Source organism: Bolinopsis microptera, chromosome 10 (assembly GCF_026151205.1).
Source record: "Bolinopsis microptera isolate Bmic1 chromosome 10, MBARI_Bmic_1.0, whole genome shotgun sequence".
NCBI classification, from domain to species: Eukaryota; Metazoa; Ctenophora; class Tentaculata; order Lobata; family Bolinopsidae; genus Bolinopsis; species Bolinopsis microptera.
The window spans coordinates 3,838,718-3,866,699 of record NC_087081.1 but is presented as its reverse complement, the minus strand read 5'-3'; the positions used below and the strand labels follow the sequence as shown (position 1 = coordinate 3,866,699).

Sequence of the window (27,982 nt, the reverse complement as noted above, 5' to 3'; positions counted from 1 at the left end):
CGACTTATCAGGAATGATAATTGATGGTCAATGAAGATTCGTCATATACATTATACAAGATCCTGCACACACCTCCATTGAAAGATAGTTTCTCTAAACAGATGTGAGCACAGTCTTCCTCAAGATTTGTAGGAGAGTCCCTCGGTGCTAAGCAACAGCTTCTATCAACGAGGTCACCTCGTATATATCTTAAAGCTGTCTTGAATGATTTTAACATAACATAAAGATCAAACGTTTAGAACTCGACTTTAAAAAACTCAGCAACATTCAATGTTAAGCACTTCCAAGCTGCTCGTCGTCAATGCCAAATAGAAATGCCAAATTATGAAATTGGGTAATGATAATCACTGGTAGGATAGTAAACACATTACGTTTACAGTGCTTACACTTTAATATTTGGCAATAAAACGCAGAAATTTGTATATACTAAATAGGTTTAATTGGTTAAAGAGGTTTCATTAATAGGTTTAATTAAATGAGGTATTTTTGTCTTAAAGAGTAGTACTAGTATCACATATTATTATGTTATAGTGTTACGATCACAATGACATGGTAAAACGTGTTGTTCTTACTTACTTACTATTTACTTATTGTTCACAAAAATAAAACGGTTCTAAGTTTCAGTTATGATTATTAGAATAAACGAAACTAGGTTAGATATAAATGATAAATCTTATATAACAGAATAAAAATCGCAATACACAAACTCTACATATAAGGGGTCGTTCGTGCATATAACGTAATCACTTTTTGGACAATTTTGAGCCCCCTCCCCCCTCCGTAATCAGTTTTACACGTAATCATAGTTATTGTGTCATTGTCAAAATTACACTAGCGTAATTTTTGGAAACCCTCCTACCCTCTCGGCCAATTACGTAATATGTGAACGACCCCTAACCAAATCTTGATCAAATATTTACGGGTCAAATATTTACGGGTTTAATTAATAGCGCGTAGTTCGTTTTCACTATTGCAAAAAGTTTTCCAACGTTTACTTCAAAATTGCTTCAATCTGCAGCCGGTTTTTGTGGCAAGGTCTCAAGGGGGTAGTCTTTTATTCTGATAGAAGTTGATATACTATAGGACGAACCAAGCTGAAAGAGTGGTGATAACTAAAAAGTAAAAATATGTAATAATAGATCAAATTTCGAAAGAAAGCCGAACTTAAATGGATGAAACTTAACTTAATTAATAGAGTTAAAGAATTTAATTTCATCCATTTTATTTTACTGAAGGGCAGTATTACGGAATATGTGTCGATTTACACTGACAGGTTAATTAATTAACATGTTAATAGATTAATAGTGTTGTTGAAAAGAAGAATGAACAAAATCATATTACCATTAAGGTTGTGGAATGTGGATTATGTACAGCTCCCGCAATTTGATAATTACTTTCTAACGAACCCGACGAATGTAACAGAGACAAGTATGGACATTATTTTGATTAATTGTTCGTCCGACAATGACTTTTCAATCATTTGACTCCCCTGAACAATGAATACATGAACTATAATAATATATATAATGTCACCATGGTTACCTTGCCAGAGTGTTTTCAGCCTCCTCAGTCAACATGCCCACGCTCTGAACTTTGTCCATGAGCGTTGCTATGCTGGCGTCTTGTAAAAGGAGCCCTACTACTCTCTCTACATCTGATTCTGGAATCCTCACTCCTCCCTCCCTACCTGAACACGTTTATCATGTTGTTGTCATCTTTACTGACAACAAGTATATTTTAACATGATAATTGTATAATAATAGTATAAGTTATTTATATGGTTAAAACTTAAAGCGCGTGACACAGAGAGCTGTAATTACAGAAACATACAATAATCCAGTTAAAGGTAGGCAGGAAGACCCCCTGGCAATACCCCTAAACTGCATTAGATAGTACCGCTGACTATTATAATGCAATGACTATAATGCAGTGAACGAGCATGCAACCTTATCTTAGATTACTTAAAATATCTACTGATAATGATATCGACTATATCGATAACACTAAAGTTGATCGCGTTCTTTGTTGTCCAGTGACCGTTTGGGTAACCAAAGTGATAAAGTGCCCTCTCAGCGCATATTTAAATGGTGCACTCCCCCTGCCAACATTATTTTTTGATATTTTCAATATGGCATTGGCAGGGTTCCAACATAATATCTTCCCAACATGATATCTCCCCATCCCGGCCGTGCCTGCGCTATTTCTTTAATCACATCGGCCCCTAGGTAGCGTGAGAGATAGGTGCTAAACCTAAACCATATTGTTCCACGTGCTTTGTAGCTCTTGAGTAAAAGGTTATTACAATAGCACGCGTCCCCTCGCAGATATAATATAGTCATTTCAATATCTCATCGGGCTGGTTTTGTTGCACGTATATTTAAATGTGATTGTTGAGAGTTGCAACATCTTAATCCACATCGGGAAGTATTGGGGTACCCAGTCTGCAGACTCGCTTGTTACTAGGTTACTGGCTGGTTACTAGGTTACTGGCTGGTTATTAAGTTACTGGCTGGTTACTAGGTTACTGGCTGGTTACCGGCTGGTTACTGGGTTACTGGCTGGTTACTAGGTTATTGGCTGGTTACTGGGTTACTGGCTGGTTACTAGGTTACTGGCTGGTTACTAGGTTACTGGCTGATTAATGGGTTACTGGATGGTTACTAGGTTACGTGCTGGTTATTGGGTTACTGGCTGGATACCAGGTTACCATGGCTGGTTACTAGGTTACTGTCTGGTTATTAGGTTACTGGCTGGTTATTGGATTACTGGCTGGATACCGGGTTACCATGGCTGGTTACTAGGTTACTGGCTGGTTACTGGCTGGTTACTGGGTTACTGGGTTACTAGGTTATTGGCTGGTTACTGGGTTACTGGCTGGTTACTAGGTTACTGGCTGGTTACTGGGTTACTGGCTGGTTACTAGGTTACTGGCTTGTTACTAGGTTACTGGCTGGTTACTATGTTACTGGCTGGTTACTTGGTACTGGCTGGTTACTAGGTTACTGGCTGGTTACTAATACTGGCAGAGCCAGTTCAAACCGAACCTTGTTTTACTGGGCGGCGCTCAGCTTGTCATTCCGGCGAATACCAATCTATGTTTATGAACATTATACTTATATAAGGAGGGGGAGTGAGGAGGGGGACCCCTCCCCTTTTGGTGCCCCTCCCTAAAATTGAACAAATTAGGTGATTTTAGAGGATACGCCGGTAAAATCTCTAAAAATGTGTGTATCTAGAGCAAAACTCGCAGTTTTGCTAGTTCTTTATATTAGTAAAGTTTTTGAAATTGTCCCACATTCAAACGACGATTTGGTGCCCCCCTAAGACGGCACCCCCCCCCCCCCCCCCCCCCCCCCCCAGCACAGCGGGATCAGCGGGGCCCTTCGTCACGCCACTGGGAAGGAGGAGTGAGAGTGAGGAGGGGGATCGAGTGAGGAGGGGGAGGGGAGGGGTAGGGGGAGTGAGGAGGGGGAGAGGAGAGGGAGTGGCATGGGGAGGGGGAGTGAAGAGGGGCAGTGAGGAGGGGCAGTGGTAGTGGGGAGGGGAGGAGGAGTTGGAGTGAGGAGGGGGAGTGAGGAGGGGGAGGGGGAGGGGGAGTGGGGAGGGGAGGGCAAAGGTAAGTACACCTATGCGTTTTACATATTCATTACGTGGGATCTGGTGATTTTGTGTTAAAACACTTTGTGAATCGTGCATGAAAGCCAGTTTCAATTTTGCTACCGGGATACACATATTGCTTGTACCCCCCCCCCCCCCCACAACAAACAAACTGCTTGTACCCCTTCCCCCCATCCCCCCATTCCCGTATAATTAATCAAATGAGACCCTGTAACATGTTGTGACACTAAACCAAATCTTAATGATGAAATAGCACTCAGTATTCAATACTGTGGCACACTATAGAACGGCATTCTGCCGAAAAGAATACTCCAGCATTAATACGCAGTTCACAAAGGTAATAAAGTAATAAGGTAATGGCTTACCATAAATTCGTGCGTCATACAGTTATACAATTTGAATTAAGACGATGAAAGGATAAAAGGGGGCAAGCGTAAGCTGCATATAGATTATTCTAAAGAATACTCAATAAAAACCATACTTTCGAGGGAACCAGAAATCAATCTAGGCTAATCCATTTGCTCCTATATTGCCCCTCGTTGGGTGGTGTATTATATTTTTAACCAATGCAGCGTATTATATCCTCGGATAAAGCTCTGTTTTATAGCTTAACAAGTTAATGCTGGGTTTACAGTAAGTGTAATATTATGAGCATATATTATGTATTATTATGAGCCACATAAGAGCATCAGCTGCAACAAAGTTTTTTTTTAGAGCACAGTGGTATCATACTACTATACCATATCCGTACCTTTGGATTCCCACTGATCTATTAATTGTTATACTTACTGGTCTGTACTTACTTAAACTTACAGACATACTGATCTACCATTGGAGTGTACTTACAGATTTTGTAGACGATCTGGGCAATGGTGTCCAGTTCGATCCGCGGAACGTCCTCAAGTGGGGTAGCCATGTCTTCTATTTGTACCCTGAAATGGTTTCTTGTTGGGAGAAGTACCTTAGCGGCCGAATAATCACACGACAGATATTTGTTAATTAAAGTTTATTAATTTAGTTTTTATTAATTACATTTTGTAGGTACTATTAAAATAGTTTGGCATGGAGTCATGGATAATGAAACATGTTACGAATATCACAGTTTTGTATGTTGGACAGTTTTATAATGATCATCCAACAAATAATATTTTATCAGAATTAACCTTTCGATTTCCATAGGTTTAGTCTTCTTCACTGGCTTTGGAAGGAACTCCTCGAATATATCCACTGAAAAAAAATGGTTCTAATTTTTGAATTTCTTTACCTAGCGACTTCTTCTCGTGTATCAAATTAAATAAATACTATTTTGCGATAACTAAATTAAATGACAAGTCAACGCTTGGTAAATCATTCGCTCGAGCACAACTATGACTTCTTCCAGACGATTTTGCTCCGCGACTGTTATAAACGTTTATATCCCTTTGATCTTAAATTAAATAGTTCGATTTATTTAGGCGCATTTATATAGTGTCACCAAAACAGCAATTTTGGCCTGTCACCTAACATAACCTAATATAACCCGCGTCATAGCTTTTTCATAAGCATTCGATTTGGCCTACTGCCAAGAACTACCAGTACTGGAGAAATTATTATATAAAACAGATTTCACGACAAAAAGTGGGCTTTGTAATATAACTCACGTGCAATTCTGTTGAATTCGATTAAATCCAGAAACCCGTTGAGATCAGTATCAATATCCTGCCACACTTCCTTCACACAGTCAACGGGAACATCCAGATCCTTTGGTTCTATCACCTGTGATTGTGGTGAAAATTTCTTGTCCATGAAAACATTTTTAAACTGAGAGTATTGCCGGAAGAAGGTCGGTGTGATGAAAATTAATTTCATTTGAGCTTTGATTGAACATTTCATAGGTCGAAACGTAGCACATATATTTGGTACTTAAAACAAAAAAATATCCTTGTGTTTGACATGTGTATTACCTCTTCAATATCGCCAGATATCGAAGCGTACAGCTCAGCAGCGGCGTCTTTAGCTTCTTCAAATCTAATCTTCCTAGTCCCTAGAAACTTCATGGCTTTTGTTCTCAGCTCCTTGTACATAGCTTCTTTTGACTGGCACTCCACGTCTGAGGAGGTGTTTGTAGATTAATAGATCGTAATTTAATTAACTGATTAATTAATGTATCGTAATTTAATCAACTAATTAGTTAATATATCACAAATTAATTAACTAATTAATTAATATATTACAAATTAATTAACTAATTAATTTATATATCGTAATTTAATTAACTTATTAATTTAATTGATCGTAAGATTCGTTGCTTTTAGTTTATCACGGTGATCACACCCATCATATAATCATTGTCTACATTATTTGTACTTTACACAAATAAGGTTCAACAATATATTTTGACAAACTATTAAAATGTGAAATTTATACTTTTACAAATATTCCAGCACATTTGTACCTTCAAAGTTGGTGATGGGCCTGGTTTTAACAACAAGGACATCAACCACCTCCATCACAGGACAATTATCAAGTGATTCCATCAGTTCTTCCACTGTCACGACACTGTCACTGTCACTGTCCATCATTGCAGCAAGATCGTCTGATTCAACTCGGGGGATACGACTTGCTGATAGGAACTCAAATACCTGGCAAAACTCGTGTCATTAGCGTACATGTTTTAAGCTTAATTCGAATACCTGGCCAAACTCGTGCCATTAACGTATATTTTAAGCTTAATTCGAATACCTGGCAAAACTCGTGTCATTAACATATTATGTTTTAAGCTTAATTCGAATACCTGGCAAAACTATTGCCATTAACATATGTCATTAAATATGTTAATAACGGAGTTAATTCGACGGAATTTGTCACTAATCTGGCGAGTTTAGAGTTATGGAATGAAATTAAGTCACTAGCCAAGCATTTTACTTTTTGATATTACGACACTCAAAACTTTATTACAACGCTTATTATAGTACTTTCAAACATTCCCCTGGTTTCAAATACGACTCACATATTAGAGTACTAGGATTTTATAATTTATGTAGAAATAATTCATTTGGTGGGCCAGCAATAAGGTAGTACGTTTTCGTGAAAAGTCTAAAAATAAAGTAATTGTGGGTGGCGTCGTCCATGCTGACAGTGCTCAATCGGCAAGCCGAGACTCGAGAGCTAGATACAAATTGAAAAGACCAGTTGAAATTTGTCTGACCCAACCATACCAGTCAATTTGTAGAAATAAAGTATATAGTGGCTTAGTGGCGCAGTTCGTTTATAGTCGATCGGCCTTACTCGTAATATGCTGCTCAATCACGAAGTTGCGGGTTCGATCCCGCCTGTGCCACTAGCCAGTAGCCATGGGGTGAGCGGCGTTGCCGTTCTGCTAAGGGTTCCGATGGACCTATGCAGCCCCCCTACTCAGCCGAATGCTCGTGAAAGCGTGTGTGAGGGTTAATTGAGGAGCTGTACATGATCTACAGCAGGGTGTCATAATTATTGGCGCGTAGACAATTTTGCGTAAAATTTTAGCTTACCCAAGCTTTTATAAACGATTATTACTTGACTTCTGAGGGTCAGTTTCCTATGGAGTCTTGATCATTCGAGAGATAATCCTTCATACTACAGTTCAGTTTAAAAAGTATTATACAGCGGAGCCACGGGCGAAGAAAGTGTGGTATAATACCTTAACCGTCGCTGGCCTTAGTTATCGATCGTTCGGGTTCCTGTAAGTGCTGGTCCGAAGTAAAAGAAAAAAGGTAGTTTTCATAGATGACCCGTTGCCTTGCAGCTAAACAACGTAAAGTAAAATAAAGAAAGACTGATACTAGGATTATGATTTATAAATATATAATTCTGATATAGAAATATACAAATATTATCACCTCCTCATAAGAAAGGCCTTCCACTCCGTCAAGGTCTACAACTTCAGCCAAAGTTCTGAGACCGAACTCCGCATCCTCGTGCTCACGTCGGATCATCGAGCAGATCATTTCTTTAACAGCTGAATTATCAAATTTAAAAACCTTGAAGTTACCGTGTTTGAGCAAGAATTATTTCCAATATTTAACCAATTTGCTATGATCAATTTGCTATGACCAATTTGCTATGACCAATTTGCTATAACCAATTTGCTATGACAAATTATTAAGTGGCTATTTGAGAGGCTACAGATACTGACGAAAGGGATCACCCCTCGTGTGAACCTTCCTATCTGGTTACCTGGTTACCTGGTTACCTGGTTACCTGGTTACCTGGTTACCTGGTTACCTGGTTACCTGGTTACCTGGTTACCTGGTTACCTGGTTACCTGGTTACCTGGTTACCTGGTTACCTGGTTACCTGGTTACCTGGTTACCTGGTTACCTGGTTACCTGGTTACCTGGTTACCTGGTTACCTGGTTACCTGGTTACCTGGTTACCTGGTTACCTGGTTACCTGGTTACCTGGTTACCTGGTTACCTGGTTACCTGGTTACCTGGTTACCTGGTTACCTGGTTACCTGGTTACCTGGTTACCTGGTTACCTGGTTACCTGGTTACCTGGTTACCTGGTTACCTGGTTACCTGGTTACCTGGTTACCTGGTTACCTGGTTACCTGGTTACCTGGTTACCTGGTTACCTGGTTACCTGGTTACCTGGTTACCTGGTTACCTGGTTACCTGGTTACCTGGTTACCTGGTTACCTGGTTACCTGGTTACCTGGTTACCTGGTTACCTGGTTACCTGGTTACCTGGTTACCTGGTTACCTGGTTACCTGGTTACCTGGTTACCTGGTTACCTGGTTACCTGGTTACCTGGTTACCTGGTTACCTGGTTACCTGGTTACCTGGTTAGGATCCAGGGCCTGGATGGAACCCCTCTGTTTCTGTCTAGTTCTAATGTACCGACACAATAGTGACTTTAATATAGAGGTTTCACTGTTTAACCTATGTATGGTTTGAGTGTTCAAAGGCCATATTCCAGTCATTCAAAAATATCGTTTGAATATAATCCAGTTTATTAGTAATATTATGCACCTGGATTTAATGAAGCTTCAGGGGTTAAAACATTAGCTTCCTCCAACATAGCTCGTCTGTCTGATAATGATAGTACTGATTATATTATAGCGTTAACTTTAACTGCACTAATACAGGATTCAGCATGTAAATGTAACTATATAGTATAATAGCTGTATTAATAAACACGATAAAAGAAAGCCACAGGAAATTTAAATTTTTCAAAATTTGAGTGATTCGGTACTCAAGTTCCATGTCAATTACTTATAAAAACCCTTTATACATACACATGATATTTTGTATAAAACACAGTATACAATATAAATAATTCTGACATCTGCATCAGTTGGCACAGTCTGATCCAATGTAGAAAAATACCAAGGAATATCTAACAATAAAAATACTGATACGCAATAATGCAGAATGCAGGATAACTGTAACTATGACTACAGAATGCAGGATAACTGTAACTATGACTACAGAATGCAGGATAACTGTAACTATGACTACAGAATGCAGGATAACTGTAACTATGACTACACTAATGCAGAATGCAGGATAATTGTAACTATGACTACACTAATGCAGAATGCAGGATATCTGTAACTATGACTACAAAATGCAGGATAACTGTAACTATGACTACACTAATGCAGAATGCATGATAACTGTAACTATGACTACAGAATGCAGGATAACTGTAACTATGACTACACTAATGCAGAATGCAGGATAATTGTAACTATGACTACACTAATGCAGAATGCAGGATATCTGTAACTATGACTACAAAATGCAGGATAACTGTAACTATGACTACACTAATGCAGAATGCAGGATAACTGTAACTATGACTACAGAATGCAGGATAACTGTAGCTATGACTACAAAATGCAGGATAACTGTAACTATGACTACACTAATGCAGAATGCAGGATAACTGTAACTATGACTACAGAATGCAGGATAACTGTAACTATGACTACAAAATGCAGGATAACTGTAACTATGACTACAAAATGCAGGATAACTGTAACTATGAGTACACTATAGAGCCGTGAGCCGGCTAGCCGACGGCAATCGGCTGGCTAAGAGAAAAAATCGGCTGGCTAGCCGGCTAAGCCGGCTAAAACTAGGAATGGGATTACCAGATCCTAATGTCAGATATTGTACCAAACATTTTTATTTTGCTAATATTACTATTTTGTATTAAAATTGATTGGCTTATACTTTATGTTTCTTTATACTTTATGTCGATTTTAAGGGCAAAACTTGAAATGGAAGGTAACAAGTGATACACCTTACTCGGGATTATTATGACCCGACTCAGAAATGTATTAGATCTGTACATTTCAAACTCAGAGGATCTAGTTTCTCACGTCTCTATTTCGGACACTCCACTATCAGATCACAGACGTGTAGAGATATTTTTGTCTTACAATCCTTGTTCTCCTACTCATTCAGATCCTCCGGATTTCATTGATTCTTCGTTTAGAAGCTTAGACTTTAATAAAGCAGATTTTTCATCGATCAATGACATGCTCTCATCTGTTGACTGGGCTCAACTCATCAACCTTTGCGACAAAGAGGATTTTCCAGAGCTATTCACTCTTATTACTCTACAAATCTGCCAGATTGGCTGTCCGAAGAAGATCCCTCCCAAAACCCAAACTCGCTCATCTGTGCGCATCCCCTCTCGCAGAAAACGAAAGCTTCAAACCCAGCTAGAGGCTGCAAAAATTAATCCTCATAGCCCTCCCACACAGATTGAATCTTTGAACCGGAAACTTGCTCTCGCTCATATGGATATTCGTGATGCCATCAACCAGGATCTCCTGTACCGTGAACAGCAAGCCGTAAGCAAGGTAAAAGAAAATCCCAAGTATTTCTATAGTTACGCTAAGAAATTTTCGAAGAAGAAAAGCAACATCAGCATGCTTTTTGATGGAAACGGTGCCATCAAATCAAATCCAAAAGATATTGCCAACCTCTTGCAGAATCAGTTCTTGTCAGTATTCAGTGATCCTTCGAAAACTCGGATCGACTCTGCTTCTTTCAGTCCCCCTCCAATCAAGCATCCTTTTACTGACGATATGCTGAATTTCTCCGTGGACGACATCATTAAGGCCATTGAAGACATCAAACCTAATGCTGCATCAGGTCCTGACGAAATTCCAGTCACCCTTCTCAAGAACTGCAAGAAAGCCCTAGCAGAACCAATGCACATCATCTGGTCCCGCTCTTTAGTTACTGGGGAGGTCCCTAGTTTCTATAAGTTCTCACACGTATTTCCTCTCCACAAGAAGGATAGTCGAGCCAAACCAGCTAACTACCGACCTATATCACTCACCTCTCATGTGGTTAAAGTATACGAGAGGGTGATAAGAAAAAAGCTGGTAAACTATTTGGAGATCAACAACCTCATATGTAGTAAGCAGCACGGATTTAGATCTGGCCGGAGTTGCCTTACTCAACTTCTCCACCATTTTGATGACGTTTTGGATTCTCTGAGCAACAATTCAGATTTTGATTCAATATACCTCGACTATGCCAAGGCTTTCGATAAAGTCGATCACAAACTCCTACTGAGAAAGCTCCAACTCTATGGAATCCATCCTAAAATCATAAAGTGGATAGAATCTTTCCTCTCAGACCGGAAACAAGCAGTTGTTGTTGACGGTCATCTGTCCATCCTTGCACTGATAATCAGCGGAGTTCCACAAGGTACTGTTTTGGGGCCGATCCTTTTCTTGATTTTTATCAATGATATCGAACATTGTATCATGCACTCTATAATTCGATGTTTTGCTGATGACACTCGCATATCCATTGCTATCAAATCGGAGCATGACGTCAAGCTCCTCCAAGAAGATCTGCAAAATGTCATTGACTGGTCTGAAAGAAATAATATGGCCCTTCACAAAGACAAATTTGAGTACATGTGTCATAAATTCAACCACCAATATGTACTATCTGAACTTCCATTTGTGGTTGAACACTATCAATACTCAGTTTCCAAAGACACTATACTTGAGCCAATACATCAGCTCAGGGATTTAGGCGTCATAGTGTCAAGTGATCTCTCTTGGTCCCCTCACATACGAGCCATTGCAGATAAAGCTCGCCAAAAAGCATCATGGGTTCTCAGTGTATTTCACACACGATCTCACTCCATCATGCTGACGCTATACAAATCAATGGTTCGAAGTCTGATTGAATATTGCTGTCCATTATGGCATCCCTCAAAAATCAGCGATATCCAAGAACTGGAGAGTGTACAGAAAGCATTCACCGCCAGAATATCAGGAATGCGCGATCTCCACTACTAGGATCGCCTGGTCTATCTATCTCTGATGTCTCTTCAACGAAGGCGGGAGCGATTCATCATTCTCCATATGTGGAAAATCCTCCACGGAAAGACCAGCAATGATCTGAACGTTCTATTTGTTTCACGCCCAAGGCTTGGAAACCTTGCAGTAATTCCATCAAAACGTAGAACCAGTTCAACAGCAAACCTCACCTTGTTTGACAACTCATTTGCAGTTCAGGGACCTAAATTGTGGAATGCAATCCCCTACCATCTGAATGTCATTCAAGATCTAGAGCACTTCAAAGATAAGCTCACAAAGTTCATGTTGTCTCTCCCTGATAAGCCGCCGATCAGGGGATATACTCCTCCGAATACGAACTCTCTGCTGTGCTGGCGCAACGAGCGAGACTCTACTTCGCTATGGGGTGGTCAGAAGATGTGATGGCCCCGTCAAGTCTTGACGAAACTCAACATAGGTCACATAGGTAGGTAGGGATAAAGTGGTGGGTTTAGGGTAATTTCGCCATATTTTTCCCGAACCACATTTTCACCGGTCGTTAATAAACCCGCCTACTCAGCTTTTAGGGTTCCCAAGGGGTATGGGTGCTCATATTTTAATCGTTGTCTTATATTCACTAAAGAAGACTATTGGGACACTTGTTGTAGGTTTTTCGACTTCATTTGGCTAAAATTGCAAAAAATTCATCTTTTTGCCCAATTCTTGTCATATATCCTTATTGTCAAATTTGATTTAAATAGGCCAATTTTTAATTTCTTAGGTATTGACTATCTCTACATAATGAAATAAGACTCAAAGTAAAAGTAACAGTTAAATTAAAACTTGAATTAATTAAAACTGATGAAAGGGATGATCCAGATGAAGATAACGAAGATGATTACAACTTATTGGAAGACTAAACTGAAACAGCTCTCCCTTTATCTTAATTAATATCGATCTGGTTGTTACGCTTCAAATGTTAAAAATTATTTTCCATCTAGTTTGATTAACCACGAGTCATTATTTCTGTCTACTTTCAACAATTATTGATAATTCGACTTGTTTCACAAGTTTTAGCAATGCGAAAATTTCTAAACTTGCTTCTCTCTAATAAGGAAATTTACATCTGAGACAAAATTTTTGAATCTAAAATTGAAAGGTTGGACACTGGTAAAATGGCGACCGGGAAAATGTGGTGGGTTTTGAGCAATTTCGCCATATTTTTCCCGAACCATATTTTAACCGGTCGTTAATAAACCCGTCGTAATAATCCCGAGTAAGGCAATTTCATAATTCATAACTTCAATAATAATAAGTTAGTTAATAATAAGTTAGGAAATTCTCACTGGTCAGAGTCAATCTCTAATTTACTTATAAAAGTTTAAAAAATATCTCTGTTACGATTAATCTTACTATATATAAAGCGAGACGATATATATATATATATCTGTACCATTTTACTGACACCACGGCATCGACTTTAACGCAACTTTCTGCAAAAACCGTAAAAGATATACAACTGAAACTTTTTTGGCTGGGTCAAATGCTTTAATATCCTCCAAATCAGCATGAAAAAATAAAAAATTGGCCGAGGAATAATGATTTTAGAGCCGAAAATTTGGACCCCCAAGTGGTGTCAAAAACGCCAATTAAATAAGTAATAATTATTTCAGTATCTTGAGTCTTGACACCGTTTAGGGTTATATTTCACGGGTTCCTGCTAGGGAATGGCTTTTAAATTGTCTGATGAGATCTTTGATCTCCTCTTGTTTACAGTCAGCCCTGCTGCTGACCATGTTCTTTCCACATCAGCAGCGGATGCAGGAACCGAAAATATAGCGCATGCTAATTTTGAAAGAAGGGGCAATGTATCACTACGACATTTCCAATATCTAAGAGTGTCCATCTTGGACAGAAAGTTTTTGAGTACATAGTACAATACAATTTAATTTGCGCACGTACGTACTTTTTCTGAAATTTATGAAATTTATCTCTAAAGTCGATCATGGTATAATTTGTTACATGCCGTCTAGATTCCCGGCCTGAAGTATAGATAAGTGATAACTGCTGAAAATGTGTTAGCCGATCGGCTAGCCGATGGCAATCGGCTGGCTAAGCCGGCAATTTCGATCGGCTGGCTAAGCCGGCTTAGCCGGCTAGCTCACGCCTCTAGTACACTAATGCAGAATGCAGGATAGCTGTAACTATGACTACAGAATGCAGGATAACTGTAACTATGACTACAGAATGCAGGATAACTGTAACTATGACTACACTAATGCAGAATGCAGGATAACTGTAACTATGACTACAGAATGCAGGATAACTGTAACTATGACTACAGAATGCAGGATAACTGTAACTATGACTACAAAATGCAGGATAACTGTAACTATGACTACAGAATGCAGGATAACTGTAACTATGACACTTACCCTTAGTGTCTTGTTCCTCTTGGCTCGTCTCCAAAGTTACCTCAGTCTCCTCCTCCTCACCTACCACAACATCTTCTACTGGTTTCGGCCTGTTAATATACCTGGTTACCTGGTTACTTGGTCACCTAGTTACCTAGTTACCTATTTACCTGGTCACCTGGTCACATAGTCACCTAGTTACCTATTTACCTGGTCACCTGCTCACCTGGTCACATAGTCACCTAGTTACCTATTTACCTGGTCGCCTAGTCACATGGTAACCTGGTAACCTGGTAACCTGGTAACCTGGTAACCTGGTCACCTGGTCACCTGGTCAACCGGTCACCCGGTCACCTGGTCACCTAGTCACCCGGTCACCTGGTCACCTGGTTACTTTAAGATCTTATGCAATTTTCCGTTCACATTACGACTGTTTCATCTCAACTTCACGAAACAAACTGATTAATTATGAAGCTACGAGTTTTCCAAACAATAGTAGTATAGTAGTATAGTATAGCAGTATCAGAGATGGGATGTTTTACTGTAATAAGATGAAATGAAGATTTCGGGCTGAAATATCGGTATAGATTCAAGAAATAGCGTATTGCACAATGCACATCTTTAATCATGATTGTGTTTTGCAGTTCGGGGGCTGTTTTTGGAACCATCATATCACGACCCTATATTTAAATACTTACTCTTCCAAGATCCTCGCCATTTCCTCCCGGTTAAAAGAGCTGGAGTATCTCTCGCTGGCGGGCATCCCCCGCATCCTTCCTTGGGACGGCATGATGCAATCTGAAATTTAGTTTTTTGAGTGGAGTACTTCCTGTAAGTATAATTAGTAAAATATTACTGTCTAAATCTTAATTTCTCCTTTTTGTGACTTATTTATTTTTTGATTGAAGAACGGCATACATTTTAGATACTGTACAAACTTTTGCAATCTCAGCATCATGATGACGTCATTATAGACTACTGGCTCAGTTCCAGTGTGCTACAGTGAGTTCTGGATTTAGATTTACAGCTATTCAAAATTCGCGTACCTATTACCTATTAGAGTATTAGTAATAGCGACAGTGTAGTCACCATGGTAACAGTGTAGTTACCATAGTAACAGTGTAGTTACCTATTACCTATTAAGGTATTACTCTAGTACATTTAGCGTAGACAAGTTGCCCTTTGGTTAAGTACCTGGTATTTAATCACAACTCAGAGCAGCAACAAGGTAACCAGGTAACCAGGTAACCAGGTAACCAGGTAACGAGGTAACAAGGTAACCAGGTAACCAGGTAACCAGGTAACCAGGTAACAAGGTAACAAGGTAACCAGGTAACCAGGTAACAAGGTAACCAGGTAACCAGGTAACAAGGTAACAAAGTAGTATGGTTAAACCATTTGCTCCGGAGCAGGAGGCCGGTAAACGGTTTTAAAATTGAAACATTTTACATGTAGTTTTTTTCCTCGGTCATTATAGTTTACCGGTCAAGAATTCGGACAATTGCTTCAAATAGTCAGGTTGTGATGGTCTTCACCTTTATTTACATTTGCGAGATATATAATATATACATAATACTTATATGATATTATATCTATAGTTGAGCTTGTCAGCCTCAACACAACCACTTCTGTTACCTGGTTACCTGGTTACCCATGGTTACACAAAGTCTCACCTAGAACAAGAGAGTTGAGCTCCTCAGCTTCAACACACCCACTTTTGTTCTCATCTAGTACATGTTGGAATATTGTCCGGTATCCTGCCAGATTTCCTCTGAATCTTGCTGCAATATCTCTGAAAAGGCCAGGTCGAGTTAGCTTTTTATGTGAAAGAGAAAGTGCGAAGTTGTGAAACTGAAAGTGTGAATGTAGAAAAGTCTGAATGTCCGAAAGTACGATTTACTTTGTATGACTTACTGGCCCTAATTTTGGCGGCCTTAGTTTGATCGATTGTTATGGTAACAAACTGATTTTTGGAAATTTTTATTATTACTTTTTTAAATTTATTTTATTTCTGGAATAATGATCTCTTTCTATATCAACTGAGATTTTGACAAATTAACTTTATAAATGCTTATTATGATTGTCAAAAATTATAAATTGTCATGTTTCAAATTATTTGCTAACTGTCTAATTGATCAGCCAAGGCTACTGCACTGAACAAAACAATTTGAAACACTGAATGTAGAACATATTCCCCAGCCCAAAAATTACCCCAATTAGCATCTGTTATTGGTCTTGTACAATAAAGCCCCAATTTACCGAACACTTTGGGAAAATAAAATAGTAGGGGACAGAGGTGTACGGCCATTGGCCAATTGGGATTTTACAGTAGTTATTGTTGATAAAGTAAAATAAACATGTTTTGCTGAGTTATTTTTGATGCAATGTTAATAACATATTTAATCAACCATCATATTTATTCCGCACGTTCATTGTTATAATATATGAAAAATGTTGCGCAGATATATAATAAAGTAGCAATTTAACTTAATTTAACTTAATCATTTTATTTGACAATTATTCAAAGTTCCTCAAAACCAGTACCTAACAAAATTCTCGTATTTTAACTTCCTTAAATTCCATCTCTCCGGAAGTGCTGTTTAGACTTAACATACCCTTTGCACCTCTTTCGAATAAACCGTGAATGTTCCATCTGTTAACCTCGAGCAAGCGCGACCTTGCACTACCACGCCTCTCTTTTCACTATATCCTACTCCTTTGACTGCTTTTTTCCCTGGACGCGCATGTGTCACTTTCACATCAGGACACAGTGCTACTTTCATTCCGGCTGCTTTGAGTCTGATAAATATATCCTTGTGTTCGCTTGTCATGAGCTCAGGATCCCAGCCCCCTATATCCAATATCTCCCTCGTTCGAGCCAAAAACACGTTGGAACTTATTTCACATCTCACACAATCTGGGTGGTCTGGAATCGTTTGATTGACAAAAGTGCAAGCATGATGGAAAAAGCCAAGTTTTGGTTTTGACTTATGGTTTGAGTTAAAATACCCAAATTGGAAGTACCCGGTGAATTTGGTACTCCCACTGTACGTGGCTGAAGCAACTGTGGCGTCAGTGGTGTCCAGTATTGTGACTAATTTATCGAGTTTTGTGTCTCTATTGAACTTGATATCGTCATCTGCAAGGAAGAAATATTTTGTTTTGACATGCAAAATAGCAAGATTTCTTCCTTGTGAAATACCAAGATCTTCGTCACTGGTCACTATGTAACGTAATAACGGATACTCTGCCATTTGTTGAAGAACTTCTTCAGAATAATCATCAGGTCCATCGTCGTATGCAACAATCGGAATGTCGAACCCCAAACTGTCTCTCACTGATTGAGCCAGACGAACTACTAGGTGTGGTCTTCTTGCTGTTTTTACTGCAACTGTAACACATTCCCAAAGTTTTGTGCATCTGTTCATCTGGTGAAGTGGGAGAAGCTTTACAGGCTCCCTCTTGTTAAGCCCACAAGCTCTGAAGTCACAAGAGCTATTTGGAGCTATAACAGCTCCCTTCATCAATTTTCTGTCGTTTTGGAAAAACTGTTCCTCCATCGGCAATATTCGTGAGGCTTCCTTATCACAAACGGTCAGTCCAATAGGATCATACAGACAAGGAATTTTTGTAACATTGGAATTTATCTTTGATATTGGTGTGATACACAGCTCTTTATTTTCCACAACGTGCTGTAAGTAAAACTGTCCATTTTCGTCCTGTATAAAGAACGATCCTGTGACATGCGAGCAATCAACAAGATTCAAGAATACAGCTGTTTCTTTAGTTTCGTAGCTCACACATCCTCCAGTCTTCTCGTAGATCAGACGGTTATCTGTCGTTAAACTGAAAGCCTGCTCTATATTTGGATCACAGAACCGTACACTCAGCTGTTTTCCGTCTTTAGAATCGATACACCTACCTCCATACCATAATCTTAGTCTATGATTACGGAGCACATAATCGTCTTTATGAATTTTGGCACCTTCATTTAAAGGACTTGCGTTTCTTGTTGCTCCATGAGAATTATTCACCCTTTTTACAATTTGTATATGGCTTCTGAGCGTAGTTCCGTCTGTAATTCCACGTTTCATAGCAAAGTTAGTAACGAGCATGAGCAGAGACACCATAGCCAAGATCAAACAGACTAGCAGTTGTGACGAGGAGAATCTAGATGGTCTCAACATTAAAACAGATTCCTGTATGAGCTTGTGTCAATTTAAAGAATCAAAAAGTATCTCATTTGTATCAAATCTATCTCAAAAATGCAACAAGCCGAAATCAAATCAATTTCGTTGTCCAGGCCCCAGGGCAGCAGATGAACTTATTAGGAAACAATTTAAAACGGAGTGTGTAAAAGTAAAGGAATATGCGAACATTTCCAAACAGTGAGCAAACAAAGGAAGAAGATAATTGGATTTGTTCCACTGTTTTTTTGGTCAACTGAATATCACAAAGTAGACCTCACGCGATAACGGCGGGTTTATTTATCTGTTGTGATTCTCTGATAATCACTGTAAGATTGTACACAACTTTAACCACTAGTGTAATTGTTAGACTCTAGGGTACGCCGGTACGGCTCAGTTAATACAATAATAATAACTAACTTATGTTTTGTTTTTCGCTGTCATGAATGGCCGATCATGATATTGATAGATTATTACGGCTGAATTATATAGTCCCCAGTAATCTACCACCACACTAAATACACTAAATCTATGTTAAATATTCTGGTTTAACAGGTTGCCATGGGTTCCATGCTGATGCTTTGTCTGATCTCCTACTTTCTCACGGTAAACTGCAATTACTTGGACCCCTTAAAGTTGGGGTCTCATGAACACCGTATATAAGTAACTTTTATTTGTTGACAAATTTTTAATACACTGAGACTGTATTAAAAATTAGAAAATTGGATCAATTAAAATTCAGTGAATGAGTTAAGTTACAAAGAATAGTTGTGAGAAAAATACACGTGAGCAGTTGGTTGGTAGCTGCAGTCACCCCAAAGTAATGAAGTAATGAATCTTACAATTGTTATAGAAGTAGTCATAGCTTCATAGAGGCATGAAAACGAGGTGACAAAGAAGCTATACAGCAACAGCAACAACAACCAAACAACAAAAGCAGTATACACTCATTAGAGCCGTGAGCCGGCTAGCCGACGGCAATCGGCTGGCTAAGAGAAAAAATCGGCTGGCTAGCCGGCTAAGCCGGCTAAAACTAGGAATGGGATTACCAGATCCTAATGTCAGATATTGTACCAAACATTTTTATTTTGCTAATATTACTATTTTGTATTAAAATTGATTGGCTTATACTTTATGTTTCTTTATACTTTATGTCGATTTTAAGGGCAAAACTTGAAATGGAAGGTAACAAGTGATACACCTTACTCGGGATTATTATGACCGGGATAAAGTGGTGGGTTTAGGGTAATTTCGCCATATTTTTCCCGAACCACATTTTCACCGGTCGTTAATAAACCCGCCTACTCAGCTTTTAGGGTTCCCAAGGGGTATGGGTGCTCATATTTTAATCGTTGTCTTATATTCACTAAAGAAGACTATTGGGACACTTGTTGTAGGTTTTTCGACTTCATTTGGCTAAAATTGCAAAAAATTCACCTTTTTGCCCAATTCTTGTCATATATCCTTATTGTCAAATTTGATTTAAATAGGCCAATTTTTAATTTCTTAGGTATTGACTATCTCTACATAATGAAATAAGACTCAAAGTAAAAGTAACAGTTAAATTAAAACTTGAATTAATTAAAACTGACGAAAGGGATGATCCAGATGAAGATAACGAAGATGATTACAACTTATTGGAAGACTAAACTGAAACAGCTCTCCCTTTATCTTAATATCGATCTGGTTGTTACGCTTCAAATGTTAAAAATTATTTTCCATCTAGTTTGATTAACCACGAGTCATTATTTCTGTCTACTTTCAACAATTATTGATAATTCGACTTGTTTCACAAGTTTTAGCAATGCGAAAATTTCTAAACTTGCTTCTCTCTAATAAGGAAATTTACATCTGAGACAAAATTTTTGAATCTAAAATTGAAAGGTTGGACACTGGTAAAATGGCGACCGGGAAAATGTGGTGGGTTTTGAGCAATTTCGCCATATTTTTCCCGAACCATATTTTAACCGGTCGTTAATAAACCCGTCGTAATAATCCCGAGTAAGGCAATTTCATAATTCATAACTTCAATAATAATAAGTTAGTTAATAATAAGTTAGGAAATTCTCACTGGTCAGAGTCAATCTCTAATTTACTTATGAAAGTTTAAAAAATATCTCTGTTACGATTAATCTTACTATATATAAAGCGAGACGATATATATATATATATATATCTGTGCCATTTTACTGACACCACGGCATCGACTTTAACGCAACTTTCTGCAAAAACCGTAAAAGATATACAACTGAAACTTTTTTGGCTGGGTCAAATGCTTTAATATCCTCCAAATCAGCATGAAAAAATAAAAAATTGGCCGAGGAATAATGATTTTAGAGCCGAAAATTTGGACCCCCAAGTGGTGTCAAAAACGCCAATTAAATAAGTAATAATTATTTCAGTATCTTGAGTCTTGACACCGTTTAGGGTTATATTTCACGGGTTCCTGCTAGGGAATGGCTTTTAAATTGTCTGATGAGATCTTTGATCTCCTCTTGTTTACAGTCAGCCCTGCTGCTGACCATGTTCTTTCCACATCAGCAGCGGATGCAGGAACCGAAAATATAGCGCATGCTAATTTTGAAAGAAGGGGCAATGTATCACTACGACATTTCCAATATCTAAGAGTGTCCATCTTGGACAGAAAGTTTTTGAGTACATAGTACAATACAATTTAATTTGCGCACGTACGTACTTTTTCTGAAATTTATGAAATTTATCTCTAAAGTCGATCATGGTATAATTTTTTTACATGCCGTCTAGATTCCCGGCCTGAAGTATAGATAAGTGATAACTGCTGAAAATGTGTTAGCCGATCGGCTAGCCGATGGCAATCGGCTGGCTAAGCCGGCAATTTCGATCGGCTGGCTAAGCCGGCTTAGCCGGCTAGCTCACGCCTCTAATACTCATCACAAATTATTCATCAGTGCATGCATAAAGTAAACAGCTTAATTATTTTCTATAGTATAACCAATTTGAAACTCCATTTTTTAAAATTACTCGATAGATAACTTTAGATTAACCTGCGTAGTGCGCACCTCCAAACTTTTACACTTTTTAACTTTTATTCTTTCGCTGAGAAAGTAAGAAATTTTAAATGTGAAAGTGCAAAAGATTCCGGGTGCATACTTTTCAAAGAGCAAAAGTGGAATTTGAACTGACTTAACCTTTAGAATGAGATAATAAATACTAACACTATTAGTTTAACTGTAACTATAGTGCTCGATTTTATCTAATCGAACTTTATAATTCACTTTTTAGTCACTACCATGAGGGAATGGCAGTTTTATAATCGTTAAAAAAATAGTTTTGTGATTCCACCGTAAGGTTATCCTTCACTTTTATATTCAGGGTCCGATTCAGAAACGCGATGAGATAATAATTACTCCAGCCTAAGATAATACTAGCAGTTCTTTATTAACGTTGTATATATATATTATATAACTATATAATATTCGTGATAATTTTGATGAAATATTGCATTTATGAAACCATAAAGATTTGATTCAAGTTAGATGGTTCATGTCGTAGATCAGTCTAGACTACTTCACATAGTCTGAGATTGGAGTTGTGAGTGGACAACGAATAAAATCATTGAGTTAACGTTATAAAATACTAACTTTATTCCATAAAATTCACTCCGCAGAATAAAACTAGGACTTTAATGACGGAGTGGGTGTACTCCGCAGAACTTTCTAACCTCCGCAGAACTTTCTAACCTCCGCAGAACTTTCTAACCTCCATGATTCATCAAACCTTGATATGTGCGACTCTGAATATCTCAATATCTACAGGATATTATGCTTGTTCAGCAATTAAATTGCTCACGATCAGTCTCAACGTGAATAGTTGATATATGTCATGAAGATGACTGTGCAACCTGTGAGTATAAAACACGGTACCGAGAGATATTGCTTCATTAGGCATTTCTGTAGTTGTTACCATGGAGACACGTGATCTGTAGTTGTTACCATGGACACACGTATGTGGTCACACGTGGAGTTATTAGCCCTCCTCCGACCACCAACAACAACTAAACCACCAACAACTAAACTTCATATAAAGACCTTTTATGAAAGTTGTATGCTCACGAGGAACATGTTGCTCTACTGTTATTTCAATCACGTATTGTAATATTTTTGATATTGGGTAAGAGGGACAAACAAACGCAATCACTAGATTCGGTGAGTGATATTGGTTTTAATATAATCTCCATTTTTTATTCAATATGATCGCTATATTTTGATTGGGCTGTACATTATTTTCAAATGACAATTCAGCAATATTCTGAATACGTCTGATTACTGTGACTTTTGTTTGTTATTTATAGTCTTCCTTCAAGTGAGTTTGAAATTCTACAGTAGATTTTATATGTATCCACACTCTGTAAATTGTAATAAACAGATAATTATCTCCGATGATTTGTTGAAAAAATTTTATTATCCACTCAAGAAATGCAACTGCATTTCTTGTTAATTTCTCCAGTTCAACAATCAAGCTTTTTAGTAATCAGCACAGTGTTTTTAAGATTAGAAAATTTGATTAAAATTTGATCGATCAAAATTCTTTGTTCCGCCCTCTTCAAATTGTTTACCAACAAATTTGAGGTACTATACTCATCTCAAAGTAATATTAGTATTAATACTATGTGAATGTGTCTACCGTGTTCAACTTACGAACCTCAACCTACAAGGAGATCAGACAAAGAACCTCAACCTACAAGGAGATCAGACACAGAACCTCAACCTACAAGAAGATCAGACAAAGAACCTCAACCTACAAGGACACCAGACAAAGAACGTCAACCTACAAGGAGATCAGACAAAGAACCTCAACCTACAAGGAGATCAGACAAAGAACCTCAACCTACAAGGAGATCAGACAAAGAACCTCAACCTACAAGGAGATCAGACACAGAACCTCAACCTACAAGGAGATCAGACACAGAACCTTAACCTACAAGGAGATCAGACAGAGAACGTCAACCTACAAGGAGATCAGACAAAGAACCTCAACCTACAAGGAGATCAGACAAAGAACCTTAACCTACAAGGAAACCAGACAAAGAACCTCAACCTACAAGGAGATCAAATAAAGAATCTCAACCTACAAGGATATCAGACAAAGAATCTCAACCTACAAGGAGATCAAACAAAGAATCTCAACCTACAAGGAGATCAGACAAAGACCCTCAACCAGCATGGAACAGCGTGATATCTTAATTTAATGCGTCCACCATATTGCGGTATTATAATTTTGCTATTGTTTACCATGTTTTAGTGCCATTTTTAATATTTTGTATACTAGTGTAGTGTCTTGGTACAGTGTGGCTTAGAGTTACTGAAGAAGAGACCTTAGGGTCACCTCAAACTATCCCAACCCCGGATAGACCTGCTGTTTAATCATGTGTGTTGCAGGGCAATAATTTTGACCGATTTCTTGTTTTGATCGTTAATTGAATAATTAGGCGCTATAATACGCTTTATAATCTTATACTCAATCGCTCTTTCACTGAAAAGGTTGATAATTGTCTTACTTTGAGTCATAACAACTAGCTGTTGATAAAAAGAGCCCTGCACAAATTTCGTTTTCAAAATAAAAAGAATTTGTAACGACTTATCAGATGCTTTAATATTTCCTAATTCATCACATAATACAGTCCTGTCTAGGACTCAGTTTTAATGTTGAAACCATGTCTCTTTATCAATATGGTCTGTTTGTCAATCCTGATGATGGTTCTCATGCTCCTTTCTAACTTTGGCATGAGACGTGATATTAAGATATTAGAGAAGAAATAACGCTCACAACTCACAAAAGAGAAGAGATAACGCTCACAAAAGTAAAGAAGAGATAACGCTCACAGCTCAGTGCTCACAAAAGCCATATACAAATATCTTCGCCCTTTGTTTGCTCACTGTTTGGAATTGTTCGCATATTCCTTTACTTTTACACACTCTGTTTTAAATAGTTTCCCGATAAGTTCATCTTCTTCCCTGGACCCCGAAATTGATTTGATTTCGGCTTGTTGCATTTTTGAGATAGATTTGATACAAATGAGATACTTTTTGATTCTTTAAATTGACACAAGCTCATACAGGAATCTGTTTTAATGTTGAGACCATCTAGATTCTCCTCGTCACAACTGCTAGTCTGCTTGTTCTTGGCTATGGTATCTCTGCTCATGCTCGTTACTAACTTTGCTATGAAACGTGGAATTACAGAAGGAACTACGCTCACAAGCCATATACAAATTGTAAAAAGGGTGAATAATTCTCCTGGAGCAACAAGAAACGCAAGTTCTTTAAACGAAGGTGCAAAAATTCATAAAGACGATTATGTGCTCCGTAATCATAGACTAAGATTATGGTATGGAGGTAGGTGTATCGATTCTAAAAACGGAAAACAGCTGAGTGTTCAGTTCTGTGATCCAAATATAGAGCAGGCTTTCAGTTTAACGACAGATAACCGTCTGATCTACGAGAAGACTGGAGGATGTGTGAGCTACGAAACTAAAGAAACAGCTGTATTCTTGAATCTTGTTGATTGCTCGCATGTCACAGGATCGTTCTTTACACGGGACGAAAATGGACAGTTTTACCTAAAGCACGTTATGGAAAATAAAGAGCTGTGTATCACACCAATATTCAAAATAAATTCCAATGTTACAAAAATTCCTTGTCTGTATGTACCTATTGGACTGACCGTTTGTGATAAAGAAGCCTCACGAATATTGCCGATGGAGGAAACATTTTTCCAAAACGACAGAAAATTGATGAAGGGAGCTGTTGCAGCTCCAAATAGCTCATGTGACTTCAGATCTTGTGGGCTTAACAAGAGGGAGCCTGTAAACCTTCTCCCACTTCGCCAGATGAACAGATGCACAAAACTTTGGGAATGTGTTACAGTTGCAGTAAAAACAGCAAGAAGGCCACACCTAGTATAGTTCGTCTGGCTCAATCAGTGAGAGACAGTTTGGGGTTCGACATTCCGATTGTTGCATACGACGATGGACCTGATGATTATTCTGAAGAAGTTCTTCAACAAATGGCAGAGTATCCGTTATTGCGTTACATAGTGAGCAGCGACGAAGATTTTGGTATTTCACAAGGAAGAAATCTTGCTATTTTGCAGGTCAAAACAAAATATTTCTTCCTTGCAGATGACGATATCAAATTTAATGAAGACACAAAACTCGACAAATTAGTCGCAATACTGGACACCACTGACGCCGCAGTTGCTTCAGCCACGTACAGTGGGAGTACCAAATTCACTGGGTACTTCCAATTTGGGTATTTTAACTCAAACCATAAGTCAAAACCAAAACTTGGCTTTTACCATCATGCTTGCACTTTTGTCAATCAAACGATTCCAGACCACCCAGATTGTGTGAGATGTGAAATAAGTTCCAACGTGTTTTTGGCTCGAACGAGGGAGATATTGGATATAGGGGGCTGGGATCCTGAGCTCATGACAAGCGAACACAAGGATATATTTATCAGACTCAAAGCAGCTGGAATGAAAGTTGCCCTTTGTGCTGATGTGAGAGTGACACATGCGCGTGCTCTGAATGACCAGAAGGGAGTAGGCTACACTGAAAAGAGAAGGCGTGATAGTGCAAGGTCGCGCTTGCTCGAGGCTAAGAGATGGAACATTAACGGCATATTCGAAAAAACTGCAAAGGGAATGTTAAGTCTAAACATCTCTTCTGGAGAGATAGAGTATGAGGATGTGAAAGCGAGTGGATATTGTTAGGTGTTGGATTTTGGGAATTTCATTGTCAACTTTACCCTGTTCAGACAAATTTAAACTTGATTCTATATTAACCCTTTTACATATCACATTCAGTGATATGTATAAGTTTAATTAATATAGTGATATGTATAAGTTTAATAATCCTAATTATTAAATTGATTAATTAATTAGTGTTTTAAACATGAAGGGTAACCGTCATGATAAACCTGTGACTTATATTACATAGAAGATAAATCTGTTTTTTTAAATATCTGTTTTATTGAACGTTAGTTGAATATGGCGGGGATTAAACTAAAATAAAGGTTTAACTACAGTGCATCCTTAGTCCTTACCTTATCTCATTTCCAGAAATACACCCGTCTTCGTTAGTCCTTACCTTATCTCATTTCCAGAAATACACCCGTCTTCGTTGCTATCAAATTCCTCAACAAACAACTGAGATAGCTGTAAAGCGTTTCTGGGTCTGCTCTCCCGTTGTTGCTCTAGGAACCATCTCATGCTCTCACACACGTGTTTTATCATCGCTGAGGGGGGTTAATTGGGTAATCATTTAATTGATTAATTAATTAATTAATTAGATGAGGGTATAATACATCTAAGAAATTGATATCCGCTTCATAGTGGTTCGTCTGGTTCAGCAGAGTAGTCTGCGATCAAAGTATGTTTTACTACCAAAGAACGACTCAATTGCTTTCCGAAGCTCGTAGTCGCTATATTAGTATAATGAACACAAATGCGCCTTTTGGCGAGACAATAACTGAATAACCGTTCATCAGTTCATGCTTAATATTATAATAGCTCGCATATTTATTATACACCTTCTTCTTTCAGAACCAAAACTAAACGTTTTGTTGGTTAGTCAAGTTACTCTGAACGAATTTCTTTGAAACTCTGCGTTTATCATGGCAATGTGATAGTGTAATTGGGTTATCTTTGTAAATTCTTTCTTCGGAACCGAAACAACGCTGTTTACTGCCTTTTAAGTTTTAAGGTACGAATCGTTTTAGCGACTGAGTTGTTGCATAAACCAATAAATTTATCGTACGTAGCATAAATTCATTGGTTTATGCCATAACTCAGTCGTATAAAATCGGCTGATTTTGCTTTAACGCTGTTTTGGAGCTAAATCACAACTGTGTACTTTACCAGCAGTTATAATTAGCTCGCGAAACTATTCTTGAACAATTGCTATTTGTATACCTTATTACTTTGCTCACCATCAACTCTAATTATTGGTGCAATATCTAATTATGAGCTGTTCCAGCTAGTTTATCAGTTAAATGCAGATCTACTACACTATATTAATTAATTATTGATTAATTATAGTTAGATAATATTAGTACCATATTATACGTAGTTATATATACTAAATTACAAACTTTACACATGGTTGTAAATGTTTTACTGTTAGAAACTCACCTGGCATCTTGAAGGGCATGTATTCTCTGGGATCCTGCAAAAAAACAATTATCATCCGAGATAATACCATTGTAGATAATATATTGATATCATCAACTAATTTGATAAATTAATGTTTCTCAGTGGAAATGATACTGCATTATTATTTTCGAACTGCTAACAAATGTTTGTTGTAAAAAACAGTTTTTGAAAATTTTGAATTCGTTCAAATATAAATGCTTACTGGTTCATTTTCTCTGGATAAAAGCTCTTCGTGTGCAAAAGCTGCCCCGATCGTACAAAGTGCCAAGATTATAATTCTCATTTTCAAACA

At 38.0% G+C, this 27,982-nt stretch overlaps 1 protein-coding gene across 1 annotated transcript; it reads right to left on the bottom strand.

Annotated features, from left to right (window-relative positions):
• Positions 1-48: 48 nt before the first annotated feature.
• LOC134822302 (uncharacterized) lies at positions 49-27,982 on the bottom strand. The gene is made up of 15 exons (XM_063833260.1): positions 27,893-27,982; positions 27,670-27,703; positions 26,627-26,774; positions 15,985-16,103; positions 15,010-15,109; positions 14,333-14,421; positions 8,611-8,670; positions 7,476-7,594; positions 6,053-6,239; positions 5,562-5,707; positions 5,259-5,373; positions 4,782-4,845; positions 4,465-4,550; positions 1,543-1,687; positions 49-1,094 (listed from the first exon to the last, which is right to left on the bottom strand). The coding sequence occupies exons 1-15, from the start codon at positions 27,971-27,973 to the stop codon at positions 1,055-1,057; spliced, it is 1,533 nt and encodes a 510-aa protein (XP_063689330.1). The 5' UTR covers positions 27,974-27,982; the 3' UTR covers positions 49-1,054.